The sequence below is a fragment of the Manis pentadactyla genome, chromosome 4 (genome assembly GCF_030020395.1).
Source record: "Manis pentadactyla isolate mManPen7 chromosome 4, mManPen7.hap1, whole genome shotgun sequence".
Lineage (NCBI taxonomy): Eukaryota > Metazoa > Chordata > Mammalia > Pholidota > Manidae > Manis > Manis pentadactyla.
In genome coordinates this window covers 72450290-72472186 of record NC_080022.1, presented here as the reverse complement: position 1 = coordinate 72472186, position 21897 = coordinate 72450290, and the positions used below count along the sequence as shown (strand labels likewise).

The window sequence follows — 21897 nt, the reverse complement described above, 5'->3', positions numbered from 1 at the left end:
CCCCACCCACAGTGTAGGAATATTTGACAATGTCTGGAAACGTTTTTGGATGTAATATTTTGGCATCTAGTGGGTAGAGTCCAGGGATTCTGTTAAATGCACTTCAATATATAGCACATTCCCCCTACAACAGATAATGTCAATAATGTTGAGATTGAGAAACTCTGCCTAGGAACAATTTACACTTCAGCAATGATGGTGATACAATGTCTGGAAGAAGGCTTGTTCCATCCAGTCTGCTCTCAGCGCTCACTTCCACCCGTGAACACGTCCTGCTGCACTGTACTGGGCTCCGTCGGCCTCACCCACTAGGCTGGGGGAGCTCCTTCATCTCAGGCTTCAGGGTGGAAGGCCCTACGGCACAGTCACTGGATGTACACCCCCACAAATGGCCAGCAGGCTTTGGAGCCTGGGTCTATCACTCGCTTTATGACCCTGAGAATTATTTAACTTCTCTGTGCCAGTTTTTTCATCTGTAAATGAAATCCTTAAGGAATCTAGCTCATAGAGTCATTGTAAGGATTGAATGTGTTAATACGTGCAAAGTTTGCAGAACAGGCAAGCACATTTTAAGTGCTCAAAAAAATTAGGTTGCATTTAATCTATGTTTACCAAACAAATGTCAGTAAAACATCTCTGCAAGAGGCAAATATATTAAATGGAGAATAATCAAACAGAAGGGCAAAAGGAATTTTGTTTATATCTAATAAACAATTCATTATTTTCTCCCTACCTACATCATCCATAGCAGAAGGCAAGGTAATGGAAAAATGTTGGTATGGGAAGCAGAGAGACTTGGGTTCAAATCTTAGCTTCACCTTTTAATTTCTATCCCACACAAGTACCCTCCAGGTAGGATTAAGTAAGAAAATGTATGGCACCTGACGGGTTCATCAATAACAACATGATGAAGAGTCACTGTTATTTCATAAACATGATTTGTTTTGGTATTTCTCAGCAAATCTATTCATTATTGCTTCTAATTCAAATCATGTTCCAAACATTGAGCTTTCATTTTTAATTTTCTTTGCCTCAGTTTCTTTATTTGTAAAATGGGGGTAATGCTTATATCAGAGGGCAGTTGTGGGAATCAATTGAGTAGATGTGTGCAAAGGGCTTAGAATGCTTGGTATGTGGTAAGAGCCCTGTAAGCACCCACTTTCACTGAAGTTTCTTTTGGAATCTCATCTTTGATTTGTTTGGACTTCATCCATCACAGTTAAGTCTCTTCTTCTCCTCCTTAGACCAGCTGCCCTTCTCAATTCCCTAATCTTCATAAGGAGTGTTAGCATTCTCTGTCACCTAGATTCCAACCATCTAAGTTTCCTTTGATTCTTTTTTTTTTTCTTATTTTTATGGGTTAAGACTTGTCCTTACTTCTTAGTTATTCACTCCATCTATATAGGAACAACCATCCATTATTATCAGCCAACACTCATTTGAGAGCCTACTCATTCTAAAGTCCTGTGGACGGGGTCCCTGCAAGCAGAAGTTCACTGTCATTTTCTGAGTCTACCCTGTCTAGATTCATTCTTGTCACTTTTTTTTACCCTGCAGTAACATAGAAGTTTCTGTCTGGCTTGGCTTAAAAACATGTCTCAATACCTAACTTTCTTTGGTACTAATTTACTACATCTGTACTTCCTGTCTCACCCTCACTTCCTGGTGTTTATAGATCTTTGATGTCCTATATCTCTGCCAAGATTTGACTACCAGTCCTTGTCTTTCTTTTTACCTCCTTTGGTTCTGGTCTGTCTGTTCATCTGCCTCCTCGTTTCTGACTCATTTGTTGTCCTGCCTCCTGGCATCAATGTCTATGTGCCCTGACCTTAACACTGCACTCTCATTGGCTTATATAGATCTGAAAGGTATGTTTTGTATGACACTCTACACTGATGACCCTGATTCTCCTAATCACTGTATCTTTCATGGCTCTTCTAACACTGAACTCAAGTCAGTAATCTATTCTATACTTTCTTCCTTAACTTTATAACTTCCTCCTTTCCTTCCCTTTCCCCTTCCATTTAATAAATATGTACCAGGGAATGTCCTAGAAGCTGAGGATATGGAAATAAACAGTATAGACAAAATTCCTGTTTTATGCAGCTTAAGTTTTATATGGGGGTGGGGAGAAGGTGATAGAAGAAAGAAAACAACAAATACATATCAAGTGATGATAGTAACATAACATGAAGAAAAATAGAGTATGAGACAGTAATGGGGCTTGTTGCTTTTATACAGGAGTGTCAGAGAATGCCTCGTTTAGGCAGAGACCTGAATGAAGGCAGGATGGAGCCCTAGGATATCTGGGGAAGAGCAGCCTATATAGAAAATCTGTAAGCATAAACACATCGGGTATGAGTATGTTTGGTGGTTTTAGAAACAAGGAAGCCAGTGTGGCTGGAATGGATGAGCCAGAGTAGATGTGGGAAATGAGGGCAGAGGGGCAAAGAGATCCAGACCACATGAAGCCTTGTGTGTCCTTCAGGATGGGAGGCCTTTGGAGGGTTTTGATGGGGGACATGATCAGACTTACATTTTAATGGAAGAATGTAGAAGGGAAAAGATGGATAGTAGAAGGCCAATTAAGAGGCACTGTATCAGAGACGGTGTTGGCTTGGTCCAGAGTGATAGCAGTGGGTATACAGGTGACCCTTGAACAGCTAGGGTTTGAGCTGCATGGGTCCACTCATACACAGACTTTTTTCATAAATATATTGGAAATTTCTTTGATATTTGCAACAATTTGAAAAAATACTTTCTTTTCCCCAGCTTACTTTATTGTAAGAAAACAGTATATAATACATACAACTATAAAATATGTATTAATTGACTATAATTGGTAAGGCTTCTGGTCAACAGCAGGCTATTAGTAAAGTTTCTGGAGAGTCAAAAGTTATACTCAATTTTTGGCAGCATGGGGAGCAGGCATCACAGCCCCTCACATTGCTAAGCTGCATTTTGAAGATATTTAAAGAGGAACCAACAAAATCCAAGGTTTTGGGTCTGAGTAATTATAAGACTATCATTGCCATTCACAGAGGTGGGGAAGATTCAGGGAGTTTCAGATTTGCAGGTACCAATCAAAAGTTTGTTGTTGGGCATGTTAAATGTGGAACTCCTATTAGGCATCTGAGTAAGCAGATGAATAAGTGAGCATAGGTAACCCCCTAAGACTGGATATATTCACCGTGGGATTAAGTAGTTAGAGAAAACATCAAAAGGAGTTAGCCTTGGGGTCCTCTAATACTTAGAAGTAGGGAAGAGGGGGTCCAGGAACAGAAACTGAGAAGGAGCGGGGAGTGGCCAGTGAGTTAGGAGGGGGACAATGAACGTTTCCCATAAGCTAAAGCGGACAAAGTGTGTTAAGAGAAATTGTCAACCATGTTAAACACTGCTGAGAAGTAGAGAAAGAAAAGGTCTGAAAACTTGATTAGGCCATCGGACTACCGGAGGTCTTCAGTGAACTGGTTAGACGAGTGGGCTCAGGGCAGAATGACCGAAGAGAAAATGGAACCAGAGAATGTGGACAACTGCCGTGAGGGGTTTTCTTATAAAGAAAAGCACAGAAAGAATGTAATAGCTGGGGAGGTAAAAAAAAAAAAAAAAAAAGTTGGTTTTAGTTTGTTTTAATATGAGAGTTTCAGCATTATTTTTCCCACGTCTTCTTTCCACCCTTTCTGTGTTTACTACTACCACCTTATTTTAGACGTTGGTCACATTTTACCTGGTTTAATTATTACAGACTCCTCTTCGGCCAATTGCCTCAACTTAGGGCTTTTCCCTCTGTATTTCCGTACAGACTGCCCGGCCCACCTGAGTTCAACAGCCTTGCCATCGTGCCTCTCCCTTGCTTCTGAACTCGCCCAAGTCCCTGACTGTCTGCCGCAGAAAACTCACTTCTCTGTCCACCTGCCACTCCTTCTGCTCTACCCAGGCTGGTCTCCTCGTGGTCCCTTGCAAACTTGGTTCTTCCCACCTCTTTAATCTGTTCAGTAGTTTTAAAAGTCTGGGTTGTTTTCCCTTTCTCTGTCTCCAAATCATTCAACCTTCACAGCTTATTGTACATAAATCTAAAATTACTTCAAAATGAAAAGTTTTTTAGAAATCCCAAATAAAGTGCATCGCTTAGCTAATTTATCTTCAGATTTAGTGCCTAGCTCAAGTCCCCAAAGTATTCCCTTAGCAATCCATTTCAAATCAATTCTTTCACTGGATACATTTTAATTAATAGCTTGTCAGTGCCAAATGATATGGCTTATAGGCTCAAAGTGCTCTGGATCTAAGGCAGGCAGACAGGTAAGTAGATGAGCACAGTATGGGTCATGGGTGCTATGAAATAGATACTTCTAAGCTCTAATGGAGACTGAAAGGAGGGAGGGATCGGTTTCTACCAGGGGTTTCCAGGAAATCACAGAGGAGGGGGCACTGAACTGGAACTTAAAGGGTGAAAAGATTCCTCAGGTGGAAAGGCATTTTATGCAGAGAAACAACATGGACAAAGGCTGGGAGAAGTGAAAAAGCAGGTATTCTTGGAGCAGTTCAGGGGGCAGGAGCACAGAGGGCTTGTTCAGAAGCAGGGTGACAAGGCCAGAGTGGCATGCAGAGCCTTGTCATGGAGGAAGGAAGGCTTTATATGCCATCCTAAGGGCTCTGGATGTGATGGGGAGCCGAAGAAGAGATTCTGGCAGTGATGTACCACAATCTGATTTGACATGTAAGGATGCTCACTTAGGTGCTAAAGTACAGCAGTTAGGAGGCAGTGGTAATATTCCAGGTGAGAGGTGACCAGGGCCCCTCCCCTGAAAGCAGTACTGTAATGATTAACAACATCAGTCATTTTCTCACTTCATAGTCTTTATAGTCTATATACTTGTATCTCATTTTCCTACTAAGATTTTAAAGGGCATTGTTGAGTGTCATTAGATCTTCTTGAATTGAACTCTGCAGAGATCTATGTTGTCATTGCCAATCCATTCCTATTTATTATAAAGATTTCCCAACATAATATGGATGTTGCTAGATTTTACTGCAATTGCCTTTGAGAATATATAAACCCATCACATACTTACCATCTTGTCTGAGTACTTGTGTCCTTGACTTTGGGAACTGCTTGCATGCCAACATCTTTCTCAAGTTGTTTAAGGGTAAAATTTTTATCTGGGTAGGCTGTACATTCAGTATAGGCATCTTTTACACTGGAAGCATTCTGGTCACTGAAGTGAACTGGTGCACCAAATTCACTTCTTTGTCGAGAAATCATATACGTAATCTGTAACACATATAAGCAGTAAAGGTAACATAATCAAGTCCCTGGGGAAAAAATGGATGTATGGTAGACAACCTGGTGCTCTGCCCAGATCCTCTCAGATCTCTTTGTATACTTTTTGTTCACCCCTCCAGCTCCGTATGCTTTCCATTCCCGTGGCCACAGTCTGCTGCTCCGTGCAGCACTGCTTCAGGGTTACAGGGACCACTTTGCTCATAGGTACAAAGAACAGGAAGTGACTGGCAGTTTATATCCTGGCCACTGATGGACTGGCAGGAGACACACGGAAGCCCATCTCTTTTGTTTCTGTCAGGGGCAACTCAGGTTTTTCTCCAGAATTCCTGTGGGGGTTCAGCCTGAAGTCTCCCCTCTGCCAGACTTTTGCACTCTTGCAGGGCTTCAGTAAGTCCCTGTCCTGCTACTTGACCTATTTTTTTTTATGATAAATTTCTCACAGACAAATCCTCCTGTCAGGCTGCTCTGGGAATGCTGCTGTGTCTGTTTTCTGGGGCTGCTGTAGCCAAGTACCACACACTGTGAAGCTTAAACAGCAGTAACCCATTCTGTCACAGTTGTGGAGACTACTAGTCCGAGATTAAGGTGTTTAGAGGTTGGTTCCTTCTGAGGACTCTGAAGGAGAATCTGTTCCTTGACTTTCTCCTACTTCTGATGATGAGAAGTCCTGGTGTTCCTTGGCTTGTGGATACATCCCTCCCATCCCTTGCCTCCCTCCTCACATGGTATTCTCCCATGTCTGTCTTCATATGACCATCTTTTTTATAAGGACCTCAGTCATATTAGATTAGTGCCCTCCATTTCCTAATAGGGTCACATTCTGAGGTACTAGGGATTAGGACTTCAATTTATCTTTTCAGGGGGACACAATTCAACCCTTAACCCCACCTAAGACCCATTCTTCTATCAAAAGAAAAACCATATTTTCATAGTAAACATAGCAAAGCTTAAAGGTCTCTCAGGAATAAGTACTGTCCAGCCACAGGGTAGGAATGACTAGAGATCATACGCAAGCTTCTGACCTGCTTTGTAGATTCTTTAACCGATTCTGCCTCAATTTCTTTTTCACTGCCCAAAGAAACCCATGGTTTAGAGATAGGAGGCTTATAAACAAATAAGTCTTCAGGAATGTGCTCTTTATATTCTTCCTGTTCTTCTGGTACTTGTGGGGCCTAGAGGAGAATACATATCATTCTAAAATATATGACCAGAATTAGGTTACAGCTACATGTGTATATTTTGCACTATACTTTTATATAAACTCATTAAGCACTTCCTTATTTTTCTTCTTTGCTGGTTCATTTTTCAGTTAGGAGAAGGAAACTGAGCAAAATAAGGAAGAATAAAGAACACAAAAGAAAGATATCAAGGCTATACAAAGAGGATGAAAGAAGTAAAAGATGGAAGAGGAAAAAGGGAAATGATAAATGATAAGAAAAAAGCATTCACTGCACATCTCTAAGAATATATGGAATGCTAACACAATACAATATAAACCCAGTTTTTTCTGATTTGATGAAATGTTCTTTGATAAGAGGATTATAAGTATGAATAAATATGATATGAATTAAATCATGAGTTGGATGTTTTTAAACCAAGAAGATACATCTCCACAATGAAATTTATTTGCTACCAACCAAATGAGTATCAATAGGTGAATGGACTGATGCATTGTGGTATAATCATAAAATAAAATCCAGTAAAGCAGTTGTCATGAACAAACTCAGTCTCCATATATGTGATAGCTAAGTGGATTGAGATGGCCAGATCCTAGAATTTTATAATTCAGTGAAAAACAGAAGTTACAGAATGATATGCATAACTTAATGTGAATTTTACATTAATAAAATCCATTATTTATGTATAAAACACATAATTTTACATTAATAAAATACATACATATATGGTAAAATTATAACACCATGGACAGGAAAGATACATAACAACTTCTCAATAATGGATTTTTATAGAGAGAAATTAAGAAATGGAATTAGGCAGGATACAAGAGCGAGTGGAACATTATCGGTCATATTTTATTTTTATTTTTTTAAATTTGAGGTAAATATGATAAGATAACATTTACTAGTTCTGGGTGGTGATTGTGTAGATATTTATTATAATATTTACTTTTCTATGTATTTGAAATATTCCATTGAAATAAAAAATTTTAAACACAGAGAAAAGCAACCATAAAAATAAAATTGAAAATGTTGAGGCTAAGTGAAAGATTATTTTCAACTTAAAAAGTGCTAGGCATTTTACAGTTCTTTGTCTTTCCTTTTTTTGTTGTTGCTTATTGGAAAACCACCCAAACTCCTCCATCTCCTTCAGTTTGACAGAACTCCCCGTGGGGATGTCAATTGAAAGGCAAGACTCTGAAATCTGCACCCTTTCACAGTCACTTTGAATGCAGCATCCCAAAGGTGAACTGATTTCCTTTCCTTGGAAACTACCATTTAAAAATTTTCTGCTTATCTTTGACACCCCATCCCCCCTCAATTGCGTAGGAACTCTCCTTTAAAATTTTTGCTTTTAAATAATCATAGCAAACACCTATGGAACACCTAGTGTTATGCCAGGTAATTTACAAAGGGCTTTACCTTGTATCAGCTCATTTAATCTTCACAGCAGCCCTGGAAGTGGATACTCTTGATGCCAGAGTTTTGCAGATGAGTGGCTCAACCACTTACCCAAAGTCATGGAGGGGGCAAGAGAAGACCCAGGAACAGAGGCCAAACAGTGCCCTAGAGTAGTCATACTTCTGATTCACTGTTCCTGCTTTCACTGGGTCAATGAAGGGCAAATAAGTTAAGTATCTGCTACCCTGACATCTCTGATTGAGTTCTTCCCACATTTACTGATCACCAACTCTAGGGCCAGAACCAGATCTATGTCCCAGGGAAACAGAATAATCTGTTGAACAGGAATAATCATAAACACACCTAGTACTCCTCCAGAAGTACCACTTCCTTCTGACAATGATAAAGTGCAAGAGCTTAGGGTGTGCTTACATTTAAATAGTTTTCCTTGCCCTCTTCAGTTCCAATAAGGTAAAAGTTAAGTCCATATTTGAAGTCTTTGTCATAAACGACCAGAAGCTCATCTCCAGGATATTCCTACAGGAATATTATCAGAAAATAAGGTAAATGTTCAATGGTCATTCAGTTTAGTCAGACATCAACACAAAATTGATATTCCTCTGATCAATCATAAAAGATAGCCATGGAGCAAAGCAATGGTTAAAAACCCTAAATTCCAAAATTATTTTATTAACTTAAAAAAATTCTTAAAACACAGTGGGCCCCTTGAAATTTAGTATGTAATTTTATTTCTAATAGAAAAAAAGCATGCCTTTTATTTAGTGTTGTGTTCTGTAGCATGTTCAGAGACAAATCAGTAAATAATTAAAGCAGTATGGAAAAAATAAGGGTAGATTCCTATTCCAGTTAAAAGTGGGCAAGGATGGCCTTTTCTGTGTGTAGAATAAAACAGTCACTGATAGGAGTTCACTTTTCACAAAGGATCATCAAACAGGATTTCAAAGGAGGTGTAATAGCATACACCTGAGGAAACAGGGGAATGCCAGTTTTGAGCTAAAAAATCCCTCCAACTTTTGTTATTATGTACCAGGAACTTCTTGAGGTAAGACTGAAAAATAAAGAGGGATGTTAGACTTACCTGGATAATTTTTTTGACTGGGTGGAAGTCAGATATTGCACCTCTGTTTTCAAAGTCTGCAAAAATAGCTTCTTTTTTGATAAGTATATAAGGTTGCTCATCTGTGATATCTTCATCTATTCGACAGTTAAATATTTCCTGGGTCTTGGTAGTTAACAATAATGGATAAATTTCTGGATGACCTGGGAAAAGCAAAGTGTAATTTGAACATTAAATACAATCACTAAAATATAAATAAGGAACATGCAGTTGTTTGTTTTAAATAATTGTCTTGGGGGACATTTTGAAAGAGTTTAAAATCATTGCTCTTATTTATTTATTTTTATTTTGCTATCATTAATCTACAATTACATGAGCAACATTATGGTTATGAGACTCCTCCCATCATCAAGTCCCCACCACGTACCCCATTACAGTCACTGTCCATCAGCATAGTAAGATGTTATAGAATCACTACTTGTCTTCTCTGTGTTGTACAGCCCTCCCCGTGCCCACCCCCCTACATTATGTCTGCTAATCATAGTGTCCCTTTCTCCCCTTATCCGTCCCTTCCCACCTACCCTCCTCAGTCCCTTTCCCTTTGGTAATTGTTAGTCCATTCTTGGGTTCTGTGAGTCCACTGCTGTTCTGTTCCTTCAGTTTTTTCTTTACTTTTATACTTCACATATGAGTGAAATCATTTGATACTTGTCTTTTTCAGCCTGACTTATTCCACTGAGCATAATACCCTCTAGCTCCATCCAGGTTGTTGCAAATGGTAGGATTTGTTTTCTTCTTATGGCTGAATAATATTCCATGGTGTATATGTACCACATCTTCTTTATCCATTCATCCACTGATGGACACTTAGGTTGCTTTCATTTCTTGGCTATTGTATATAGTGCTGAGATAAACAGAGGGGTGCATATGTCTTTTTCAAACTGAGCAGCTAAATTCTTTTTTTTTGTTGTTATCATTAATCTGTAATTACATGAGGAACATTATCTTTACTAGACTTCCCCCATCACCAAGTCCCCCCAACATACCCCATTACAGCTACTGTCCATCAGCATAGTAAGATGCTGTAAAATCACTACTCATCTTCTCTGTGCTGTCCAGCCCTCCCTGTGCTCCACACACACATTATAGATGCTAATCATAATGCCCCCTTTCTTTCCCCACGCCCCTTATCCCTCCCTTCCCACGCATCCTCCGCAGTCACTTTCCCTTTGGTAACTGTTAGTTCATTCTTGGGTTCTGTGATTCTGCTCCTATGTTCCTCCTTCAGTTTTTTTCTCTGTTCTTATACTCCACAGATGAGTGAAATCATTTGATACTTGTCTTTCTCCATCTGGTTTGTTTCACTGAGCATAATACCCTCTAGCTCCATCCAGGTTGTTGCAAATGGCAGGATTTGTTTTCTTCTTATGGATGAATAATATTCCATTGTGTATTTATGTACCACATCTTCTTTATCCATTCATCTACTGATGGACACTTAGGTTGCTTCCATTTCTTGGCTATTGTAAATAGTGCAGCGATAAACATAGGGGTGCATCTGTCTTTTTCAAATTGGGCTGCTGCATTCTTAGGGTAAATTCCTAGAAGTGGAATTCCTGGGTCAAATGGTATTTCTATTTTGAGCTTTTTTGAGGAACCTCCATACTGCTTTCCACAATGGTTGAACTAATTTACATTATCACCAGCAGTGTAGGAGTGTTCCCCTTTCTCCACAACCTCGCCAACATTTATTGTTGTTTGTCTTTTGGATGGTGGTGATCCTTACTGGTGTGAAGTGCTATCTTATTGTGGCTTTAATTTGCATTTCTCTCATGACTAGCAATGTGGAGCATCTTTTCATCTGTCTGTTGGCCATCTGAATTTCTTCCTTGGAGAACTGTCTATTAAGCTCCTCTGCCCATTTTTTAATTGTATTATTTACTTTTTGTTTGTGGAGGTGCGTGAGCTCTTTATATATTTTGGATGTCAATCCTTTACCAAATATGTCATTTATGAATATATTCTCCCATACTGTAGGATGTCTTTTTGTTGTATTGATGGTGTCCTGTGCTGTACGGAAGCTTTTCAGCTTGATATAGTCCTACTTGTTCATTTTTGATTTTGTTTCCCTTGCCTGGGGAGATATGTTCATGAAGAAGTTGCTCATGTTTATGTCCAAGAGATTTTTGCCTATGTTTTTTTCTAGGAGTTTTGTGGTTTCATGACTTACATTCAGGTCTTTGATCCATTCCGAGTTTACTTTTATGTATGGGGTTAGACAATGATCCAGTTTCATTCTCTTACATGTAGCTGTCCAGTTTTGCCAACACAAGCTGTTGAAGAGGCTGTCATTTCCCCATTGTATATCCATGGCTCTTTTATCATATATTAATTGACCATATACTTTTGGGTTAATATCTGGGCTCTCTATTCTGTTCCACTGGTCTCTGGGTCTGTTCTTGTACCAGTACCAAATTGTCTTGATTACTGTGGCTTTGTAGTAGAGCTTGAAGTTGGGAAGTGAGATCCCCCCTACTTTATTCTTCCTTCTCAGGATTGCTTTGGCTATTCGGGGTCTTTTGTGGTTCCATATGAATTTTAGAACTATTTGTTCCAGTTCATTGAGGAATGCTGTTGGTATATTTTGATAGGGATTGCATTGAATCTGTAAATTGCTTTAGGCAGGATAGCCATTTTGACAATATTAACTCTTCCTACCCAAGAACATGGGATGAGTTTCTATTTGTTAGTGTCATCTTTCATTTCTCTCAGGAGTGTCTTATAGTTTTCAGGGTATAGGTCTTTCACTTCCTTGGTTAGGTTTATTCGTAGGTATTTTATTCTTTTTGATGCAATTGTGAAAGGAATTGTTTTCCTGATTTCTCTTTCTGTTAGCTCACCATTAGTGTATAGGAAAGCAAAAGATCTCTGTGTATTAATTTTGTATCAGGCAACTTTGCTGAATTCAGATATTAGTTCTAGTAGTTTGGGAATGGAGTCTTTAGGGTTTTTTTTATGTACAATATCATGTCATCTTCAAATAGTGACACCTTGACAAGCTAGATGCCTTGTATTTCTTTGTTTTGTCTGATTGCTGTGGCTAGGACCTCCAATACTATGTTGAATAACAGTGGGGAGAGTGGACATCTCTGTCTTGTTCCTGATCTTAAGTGATAAGCTTTCAGCTTCTTGCTGTTAAGTATGATGTTGGCTGTGGGTTTGTCATATATGGCCTTTATTATGTTGAGGTAGTTGCCCTGTATAGCCATTTTGTGGAGAGATTTTATCATGAATGGATGTTGAATTTTGTCAAATGCTTTTTCAGCATCTATGGAATTGATCATGTGGTTTTTGCCCTTTTTGTTGATGTGGTGGATGATGTTGATGGATTTTCAACTGTTTTACAATCCTTGCATGCCTAAGATGAATCCCACTTGATCATGGCTTATGATCCTCTTGATGTATTTTTGAATTCGGTTTGCTAATATTTTGTTGAGTATTTTTGCATCAGTGATCATCAGGGATATTGGTCTGTAATTTTCTTTTTTGGTGGGGTCTTTGCCTGGTTTTGGTATTACAGTTATGCTGGCTTCACAGAATGAGTTTGGAAGTATTCCCTCCTCTTCTATTTTTTGAAAATCTTTAAGGAGAATGGGTATTATATCTTCTCTGTATGTCTGATAAAATTTAGGGTGAATCCATCTGGCCCAGGGGTTTTGTTCTTGGGTAGTTTTTTGATCATCAATTCAATTTCATTGCTGGTAATTGGTTTGTTTAGATTTTCTGTTTCTTCCTTGGTCAGTTTTGGAAGGTTGTATTTTTCTAAGAAGTTGTCTATTTCCTCTAGGTTATCCAGTTTGTTAGCATATAGATTTTCATAGTGTTCTCTAATAATTCTTTGTATTTCTGTGGGGTCTGTGATGATTTTTCCTTTCTCATTTCTGATTCTACTTATGTGTGTAGATCCTCTATTCCTCTTAATAAGTCTGGCTAGGGGTTTATCTATTTTGTTCTTTCTCAAAGAACCAGCTCCTGGTTTCATTGATTTTTTTCTATTGTTTATTCTTCTCAATTTTATTTATTTCTTCTCTGATCTTTATTATGTTCCTCCTTCTGTGGACTTTGGGTCTCATTTATTGTTCCTTTTCCAATTTCAATAATTGTGAACTTAGACTATTCATTTGGGATTGTTCTTCCTTCTTTAAATAGGCCTGGATTGCTATGTACTTTCCTCTTAGAACTGCCTTTGCTGCATCCCACAGAAGTTGGGGTTTTGTGCTGTTGTTGTCATTTGTCTCCATATATTGTTTCATCTCTGTTTTAATTTGTTCATTGATTTATTGACTATTTAGAAGTATATTGTTAAGCCTCCATATGTTTGATAGCCTTTTTGTTTTCTTTGTACAATTTATTTCTAGTTTTATACCTTTGTGGTCTGAGAAGTTAGTTGGTAGAATTTCAATCTTTCTGAGTTTACTGAGGTTCTTTTTGTGGCCTAGTATGTGGTCTATTCTAGAAAATGTTCCATGTGCACTTGAGAAGAAAGTGCATCTGCTGCTTTTGGGTGTAGAATTCTGTAGATGTGTGTTAGGTCCATCTGTTCTAGTGTGTTGTTCAGTGCCTCTATGTCCTTACTTATTTTCTGTCTGGTTGCTCTGTCCTTTGGAGTGAGTGGTGTGTTTAAGTCTCCTTAAATGAATGCATTACATTCTATTTCCTCTTTCAATTCTGTTAGTATTTTTTTCATACATGTCAGTACTCCCGTGTTGGGTGCATAGATATTTATAATGGTTATATCTTCTTGTTGGACTGCCCCCTTTATCATTATGCAATGTCCTTCTTTATCTCTTGTTACTTTCTTTGTTTTGAAGTCTATTTTGTCTGATACAACTGCAACACCTGCTTTTTTCTCCTTACTGTTTGCATGAAATATCTTTTTCCATCCTTTCACTTTTAGTCTGTGTATATCTTTGGGTTTGAGGTGAGTCTCTTGTAAGCAGCATATAGATGTGTCTTGCTTTTTATCTATTCTATTACTCTGTATCTTTTGATTGGTGCATTCAGGCCATTTATATTTAGGGTGATTTTTGATAGATATGTACTTGTTGCCATTGCAGGCTTTGGATTCGTGGTTACCAAAAGTTCAAGGCTAGCCTCTTTACTATCTAACTGTTTAACTTAACTTTCTTATTAAGCTATTATAAACACAGTCTGATGATTCTTTATTTCTCTCCCTTCTTATTCTTCCTCCTCCATTCTTTATATGTTAGGTGTTTTGTTCTGTACTCTTTTGTGTTTCCTTTGACTGCTTTTGTGAATAGTTGATTTTATTTTTTGCCTTTGGTTAGTATTTGGTTGGTCTGCTTTCTTTGCTGTGATTTTATTTTCTCTGGTGACATCTATTTAGCCTTAGGCCTGGTTCCATCTAGAGCAGTCCCTTTAAAATACCCTGTAGAGGTGGTTTGTTGAAGGCAAATTCCCTCAACTTTTGCATGTCTGGAAATTGTTTACCCTCTTTCAAATTTAAAGGATAATCATGCTGGATACAGTATTCTTGGTTCAAGGCCCTTCTGTTTGTTCCATTAAATACATCATGCCATTCTCTTCTGGCCTGTAAAATTTCTGTTGAGAAGTCTGATGATAACCTGATGGGTTTTCCTTTGTAGGTGATCTTTTTTCTCTCTCTAGTACTTTGTTCTTGTCTTTGAGTCTTTGATCTTTTCTATTTTAATTATTGTATGTCTGTTTTTGTCCTCCTTGGGTCCCTTGTGTTGGGAGATCTGTGAGCTCCCATGGTCTGAGAGACTATTTCCATCCCCAGCTTGGGGAAGTTTTCAGCAATTATTTCTTCAAAGACATTTTCTGTCCCTTTTTCTCTCTCTTCTTCTTCTGGTACCCCTATAATGTGAATATTGTTCCGTTTGGATTGGTCACACAGTTCTGTTAATATTCTTTCATTCCTAGAGATCCTTTTATCTCTCTCTGCCTCAGTTTCTCTGTATTCCTGTTCTTTGATTTCTATTTCATTTACAGCCTCTTGCACCTCATCCAGTCTGCTCTTAAGACCTTCTATTGATTGTTTCATTTCTGTTATCTCCCTCCAGACTTCATCCCTTAGCTCTTGCACATTTCTTTGCAGGTCCGTCAGCATGGTTATGACTTTTATTTTGAATTTTTTTTCAGGAAAATTGGTTATATCTATCTCACCAGGCCCTCTCTCTGGGGTTGTCTGAGTCATTTTTGACTGGACCAGATTCTTCTGCCTTTTCATGGTGATAGAAGTGGTCTCAGGCAGGTGGTGCATGTGTCAGATGGGAGAACAAAGTCCCTTCCTGCTTGTTGGTCACCTTGCCCTTCTCAGCTGCCTGTGCCAGTTACCACACACAGGGAGCAGTCTCCAGAATAATCTCCTGAGCTCCCATGGGTGGGGTGGCCCTTGGGATAGCCTAGCACACTGCAGGGGTTTGCAGATGCACCAGGTGTGTTCTCCTGTGTGAACGGCACCCCCTCATGCCTTCCAGACCTTGCTCCAGCTTCCTCTGCCTGCTCTGGTCAACCAGCTGCAGGAGATAGCCTCTGAGTTAATCCCCTGAGCTACCATGGGCAGGTTGGCCCTTGGGATAGCCTAGGGCACTGCAGGTGATCGCAGACATGCCAGGTGTGTTTTCCTGCAAGAACGGCATCCCTTCTTGCCTTCCGGATCTTGCTCTGGCTCCCTCTGTCTGTGCCGGGCAGCTGCATGCTGGCAGCAGCCTCTGGGTCTGTCCCAGTTAGCTGCACACTGGGAGAAGACTCTGTGTGGTTTCTGTGGGCAGGGCTGTTCTCTGGCTGCTCCACAGCTGTGGCAGGTCAGCTGGTTTGCTTGCAGCGCCGGCAGGGGGTAGTGAATGACAGGCTGCTTATGGCCATGATGGACTTTGGAACTGCATTACCACCAAGGCTGTTAGGGCACCTGAAGTTCCTTAAGATTCTCAGCCTGTTGGTCTGAGTGTGTGGGATGATTTTGTCCAGGTGTTAAGCCCTTGTCTCTTTAAGACTTTTAAAAAGGGCCCACTTTTCTTTTGTCCCATGGGAGCCAGCTGTGGGGACCCACTCACAGTTTCCATCTTGGACTTTACTTTTCTGTTTCTCTAATATCCAGTACACCATGCAGTGTGTGTCTGTGCTCCCAGTGCAGATTACTAGGGCTTGTTATTTAGTGGTCCTGTGGTTCTACTCCCTCCCCACTCTGATTCTTCTCCTCCCACTGGTGAGCTGGGGTGGGAGGAGTGTTTGGGTCCCGCCAGGTCACGGCTTTGTATCTTACCCTTTTCATGAGATGCTGAGTTCTCACAGGTGTAGATGTAGCCTGGCTGTTATACTGTATCTTCTCATCTCTCTTTTAGGAATAGTTGTATTTGTTGTATTTTCAAAAATGTATATGGTTTTGGGAGGAGATTTCTGCCACCCTATTCATGCTGCCATCTTGAACCATCCCTATTCTAATGTTTATTTTGCTCTTATTTTTAAATTAACTATATCCATTTTCAAAAATGTTGAGAGAGTAAAAATAATAATAATTATCCATAATACTACCTCTCAAAGAGAGCCTCAATTAATAGTTTGTTCTATTTCCTTCTAGCCAACCCATGTATAGTATCTTAAATGAAATTTTAAACCCTTCCTTTAATACTTACCATTATGTCATGAGTTTTTTCCCATGAAATTACATAATATATCATATTTTCATTAACTCTGTAGCATAACTTTTACACATTCTATTGTCAGTAAGCATTATACTTTTTCTTATTTGTTTCCAATTATTGTAAATAACCCTACAAACAAATATCTTTTCTATCTTTATATATTTTTATTATACTTCAAATTGTTTCCTTAGGACAGATAATAAAGTGAAATTTTTGGTCTGAAGATATGATCACCTTTTTAGGCTCTTAACAAACTACATTACTTCCCTAACACATCCCCTATGTCACCCTCTCACCTCGCACTCTCTGTCACTAGGTGGCAACTTTTTTCTGATTTCACAGAGAAAATTCTGTGTCTGTACCGCACCGAATCCTGTGGCATTCTGCAGCCATGCTTGCCAGCCCATCAGCCAGGCCACCTCCTTTTCACCTTCTGTGCTGTTTCCCTCAGTGCTGATTTGCTCAAAGGTCAAATTTTAAAGAAACCTTCCCTTGGCCCTACCTGAATACCCCTGCTCCTTAGGGTGTCTTGTTCACAGTCAAGATTGCTCCTCAATGTTTCACATTTTAAAGCTACCAACTTCTCAATTACATTGTATTAACAAACCCTCGGAAATAGGGAGGCAGGAAAGGTAGGGAATCCCCTTTTCTCTCTTCCGGTTCCCTAGTCCCAGGAATGCCCTTGGAAGAGGAGGGAATCCTGGTTCAAGAGGCTTCCATTCCTGTTCTTCCAGTCCTTTTCTCCCCATCCCAGGCCACTTCTTGGCAGCAGCAAGCCCTAGTCAGAAAATAGAGAGAATAAGCCTGTTGTTTGCCTGCTGCCATCCCTTCTCTAAAGCCTTCTCATTTTCTTTTCCTTCTAATCACCATCAGTGTCCACCACCCAAGGCTCAGCTCTGCAATCTCCCTCAGAACTCTCTTCCCCAACTCCATGCTCCCAAGGCCCCAGAGTCCAGGTCCATCTTCTCCAGACCCTGCGTACATGAGCATCCTAACATCCTCCCTGCCCCTGCTGATCAGTTGGGCCAGCAAAGCAAGAAGTGCATGTGGTCTCTCCAACTGGAATTTTGAGCTTATTTTCCCATAGAAATATTTATTCTACTCTAGTTGTACAATTATTCAGGAAATTTGGGGGGTTCTAATGACTATGTGCATAACACTGATGATATGTGGAAAAATATTCTAAATTGCAATAATTTGGTATAATAAACAAACATTCAGAATACAAGTTACTGATAAATTAGAGATAAACTCCTCATTTTTACCTCCCTAAAAATGATTTGTATCTTTGGGTGTTGTATCTAGGAAAACTTAGCGTAATCCAAGGTCACAGAGATTTTCTCCTGTTTTCTTCTAGAAGGCTTATAATATTTTGTTTTGCATTTAGGTCTAAGATCCATTTTTAGTTAATTTTTGTATGATGTGAGGTATGGATTGAAGTTTACTTTTTTTGCATTTATATTTCCAACTGCTCCAGAATCATTGCTGAAAAGATGATCTTTTCTCCACTGAATTGCCTTTGTACTTTTGCTCAAAGTCAATTGACCATAAATAGGTAAATCTATTTTTTGGGTCTCTACTCTCATTCATTGATCAGCCTCCCTATCTTTATAGTATATATTCTATTTTGGTAACAACAGCAACATGAGCCACCTTTGTGACAGCCTCAGGTAAAGAAATATGTATACACTACCTAATTTAACTTTTCCAATAACCTTATGAGGTAGGATCAGTACCTTGTTTTTCACATGAGGAAGCAGAAGCTCAGAGACATGAAGTCATCTGTGGCCACACAGTCATTAAGTGGCAGAATTATAATTTGAACCAATTCTGCCTGGTTCCAAAACCTGTGCTATTAATTACATGTGACAAACAGAATGATGTCCTGCCAGTGATGTCCATGCCCTGATTCCTGAAACCCGTGAATATATCACATTACAAGACAAAAGGGGCTTGCAGGTATGATTAAGTTGAGGATCTTGATGGGCAGATTATTGGGCCCCTCAATGGGCTCAATGTACCAACAAGTGTCTTATAAGAGGAAAGCAGGAGGACTGGGTTAAAGGAAGACATGAGAGCAGGGTGAAGATCAGAGATGGAGGTCAGAGGAAGCCAGGAGTCAGTGAATACAGGGGCCTTTAGCTGGAAAACATGAGGAAGCCAAGTCTCCCCTCAGGACCTCCAGGAGGAACCAGCCTTGTTAGTACATTAACTTACACCCAGAGACAGTGATTTCAGACTCCTCATTCCCAAAATTGTGAGATAATACTTTGTGGTGCATTAAGCAGCACTAGGCAATTAATTCATCACTGGTACTCTAATCTGTATTAAGTATGATTTATAATTTGCATAAAGTATTACAGTTTGAGGAGTCCCAGCATCTCTATCTCTGTAGTGACCCTAATAATGCCTACTTCATAGAGATAAAGGGATCATAAGAGTGTGCCTGGTACAAAGTCATTGCCCTGTAAATGTTAGCTATGGGTAAAAATTATAGTTATTCTCTAGAAACCTCTAGTCATTGCCTTTAGGCCCTTAGGAGATAGCCTTTTAGTTTGTGTGTGGGTTCCTGGGTTCCTTGGTAGGCAAAGGAATGTTATTGCCCTGGAGCATCACAGCCACAAGCCCTGAGTGACAGCTGACAATGTCAGGACCCACAGCAAGGAAGTCAGAGGGCTTCATCCTGATGTTGCTCTGAGGGGAGTCTGGAGGTAGAGAAGTTCTAGTGTAAGGGGATGACAAAACAACACCTACCCTCAACTCTCACTGCAAAGTGCTGAAGTTTTCTTTATTCTCTTAAACAAACATACTCACTTCTATTTTTCAGATCATTTACTTTCAGTCAAAACATCTCCACCATGCCCCATTCTCAGGGTCATGGACTTTCTTACTAGTCAATACATGTAGTCAAGAAATGTTTATTGAATACCTGCTATGAGAAAAGCATGGTGCTGGTGAGAGGGTATACTCTCTACAGGAGAAGACACATTATTAAACAGATACATACACTTGGAAATATGTAAGTACTAACCGTGACAAATGCTATCTAGGAGAACTGGGTGAGAGGTAGAACTTAGAACTAAGGAGGGTAGATGTGGTGGTGCTCTATCTGGACAGGAAGCACAGGGAAAGCAATTTATTCATTCATTATTTCAATAAATCAATCTACAAATGTTTGTTGAGTGCTTATTATGTGTTCTAGGCATTGGCGTACAATGGTGAAGAAGAGTTTTTGCTCGTCTGGAGCATGTGAATGCCTGTGAAAGAGAAAGACCATGTGTGCAAGTGCAAGGCAGCATGGGTATGTGAGTAAACTGATTATGAATGCATAAACAGTAAATCCCCATTGTTCACAGATTTTATATTTGCAAATTCATATGCATAAATTTAAAAAATTTTATTTTAACCCCAAAATCAAAAGTCATGGTATTTTCATGGTCATTAATGGATATGCTTATGGTGGCAAAAAGTTTGAGTTGTCCTATGGGCACATTCCCAGTTGAGGTTAAACAAAGTGGTCTACCATCTTATATCAGCTCTCAAACTGTAAAGAAGTGTCCTTTCCAGTGTCAATTTAGTGCCATATTTTCACCGTTTTGTGCTTTTTGTTGGTGATTTCACTGTTTAAAATGGCCCCAAGAGCAGTGCTGAAGTACTGTCTCCTGCTCCTAAGTGCAAGAAGGCTATGATGTGCATTATGGAGAAAACATGTATTAGATAAGTATTGTGAGTTCACTGTTAATGGATCAACAACACATATTAGAAAAGGTGTTGTTAAACAGACACACATGTAAAACAAGGTTATGTATTGATTGGTTAATGAAAATTTGTGACCAGAGGCTCACAGGAACCTAACTATGTATTTCCTCTAGGAGCAATGGCTCACTATTTGCTAATTCAGTGTCCACAGAAGCTGTATAGGACTTCCAAGAAGAATAAGAATTGGCTGTAATTTCAGAATTATATTGATAAGTACTATGAAGACAATAAAACAGAATACTAAGTAAAGGAGAGGTCAAGAAAGCCTCTTGCAGAGGTGGGACTGGAGTTCAGATATGAATGATGAGAAGGAGATAGTTACATAAAAATCTGGGATAGAGCCATCCAGGCACTGGGAACAGCATGTGCAAGGCCCCAAGGCACGAGTAAATCTGGTATGTTCTGTGCTCAGCATTGCTGGTGGGCTATAAATAGGGGGCGAGGACAGAGACACAGCCAGAGAGGAAGGCAGAGCCAGGACCACCAAAATGACAAAGTAAAGCCATGGAGAGTTTGAGCAGGAAGGGGATGTGGCCAGCCTGTGCAGTGCAGAAGGAGGCCAAGTGGAAGCAGTGATACTGACGAAGGCCTAAGGAACTAATCTTAAGTGAGAGGTGTGGAGATAATGTGAAGTGGATGGGTTTGAGATCTATTTTAGAGGAAGAACTGACAAGAGTTAGGATGGCTTAGATGGGAGTGAGAATGTGTTGAGGGTGAGAAAGGAGTCATAAGGGTTATTTAAGCAACTTTTAATATGCAGGACAACTGATGTATAACATATGATTTGTATTATCGCATAGGCCTGTCCCAGTGCCCCTTAGTGTTCGTTGACATCCTCCCACTGTCTCCCTGCTGCCCTGGCCCAAGCTACCACCATCTCTTTCCTGGATAACTGCAAGAGCTTCCTAACTAGTCTCTGCTTCTGTCCTTGACCATGCAGTTCACAACAGGGCAGCCGGGGTGAGGATTTAAAAGCATGTTCAGATCCCATCACTCCTATGAGTAAAGGGCGGCAATAGCTCCCCATCCTACAGGACTAAAATCTTCACAAGGGTTAACAAGGCTTTGAGATCTTCCTCCTCCCACCCTCACTGTTTCCTTTCTGTTTGGGAACATAAAGCACATCCTCTGGATCAACACTAAGAGGTAAATTTCAATAACAACAAAACCAAGTAAATCCTATTGGATTAAGATTATTTAGCCTCTGAGAGTAAGAACAACATGAGTTTGGTTGTCTAAGTTCTAGTTTATTTGCTTAAAAATCAGCTGCTTTCGGAGGGGGCGGAAGATGGCGGCGTGAGTAGAGCAGCGGAAATCTCCTCCCAAAACAACATATATCTATGAAAATATAACAAAGACAACCCTTCCTAGAATAAAGACCAGAGGACACAGGACAATATCCAGACCACATCCACACCTGAGAGAACCCAGCGCCTCGCGAAGGGGGTAAGATACAAGCCCCGGCCCCGCGGGAGCCGAGCGCCCCTCCCCCCAGCTCCCGGCGGGAGAAGA

At 39.8% G+C, this 21897-nt stretch overlaps 1 protein-coding gene across 2 annotated transcripts in view; it reads right to left on the bottom strand.

The window, feature by feature from the left end:
- Positions 1–21897, bottom strand: part of DNAI3 (dynein axonemal intermediate chain 3) — a 90550-nt gene that overhangs the window by 50923 nt on the left and 17730 nt on the right. For both annotated transcript variants that reach the window (XM_036890312.2, XM_036890311.2), the window contains exons 4-7: positions 8963–9144; positions 8296–8400; positions 6307–6456; positions 5073–5272 (exon numbers count right to left, since the gene is read on the bottom strand). In XM_036890312.2, coding sequence (XP_036746207.2) covers positions 5073–5272; positions 6307–6456; positions 8296–8400; positions 8963–9144 — 637 coding nt within the window. The remainder of the gene's footprint in view (positions 1–5072; positions 5273–6306; positions 6457–8295; positions 8401–8962; positions 9145–21897) is intronic.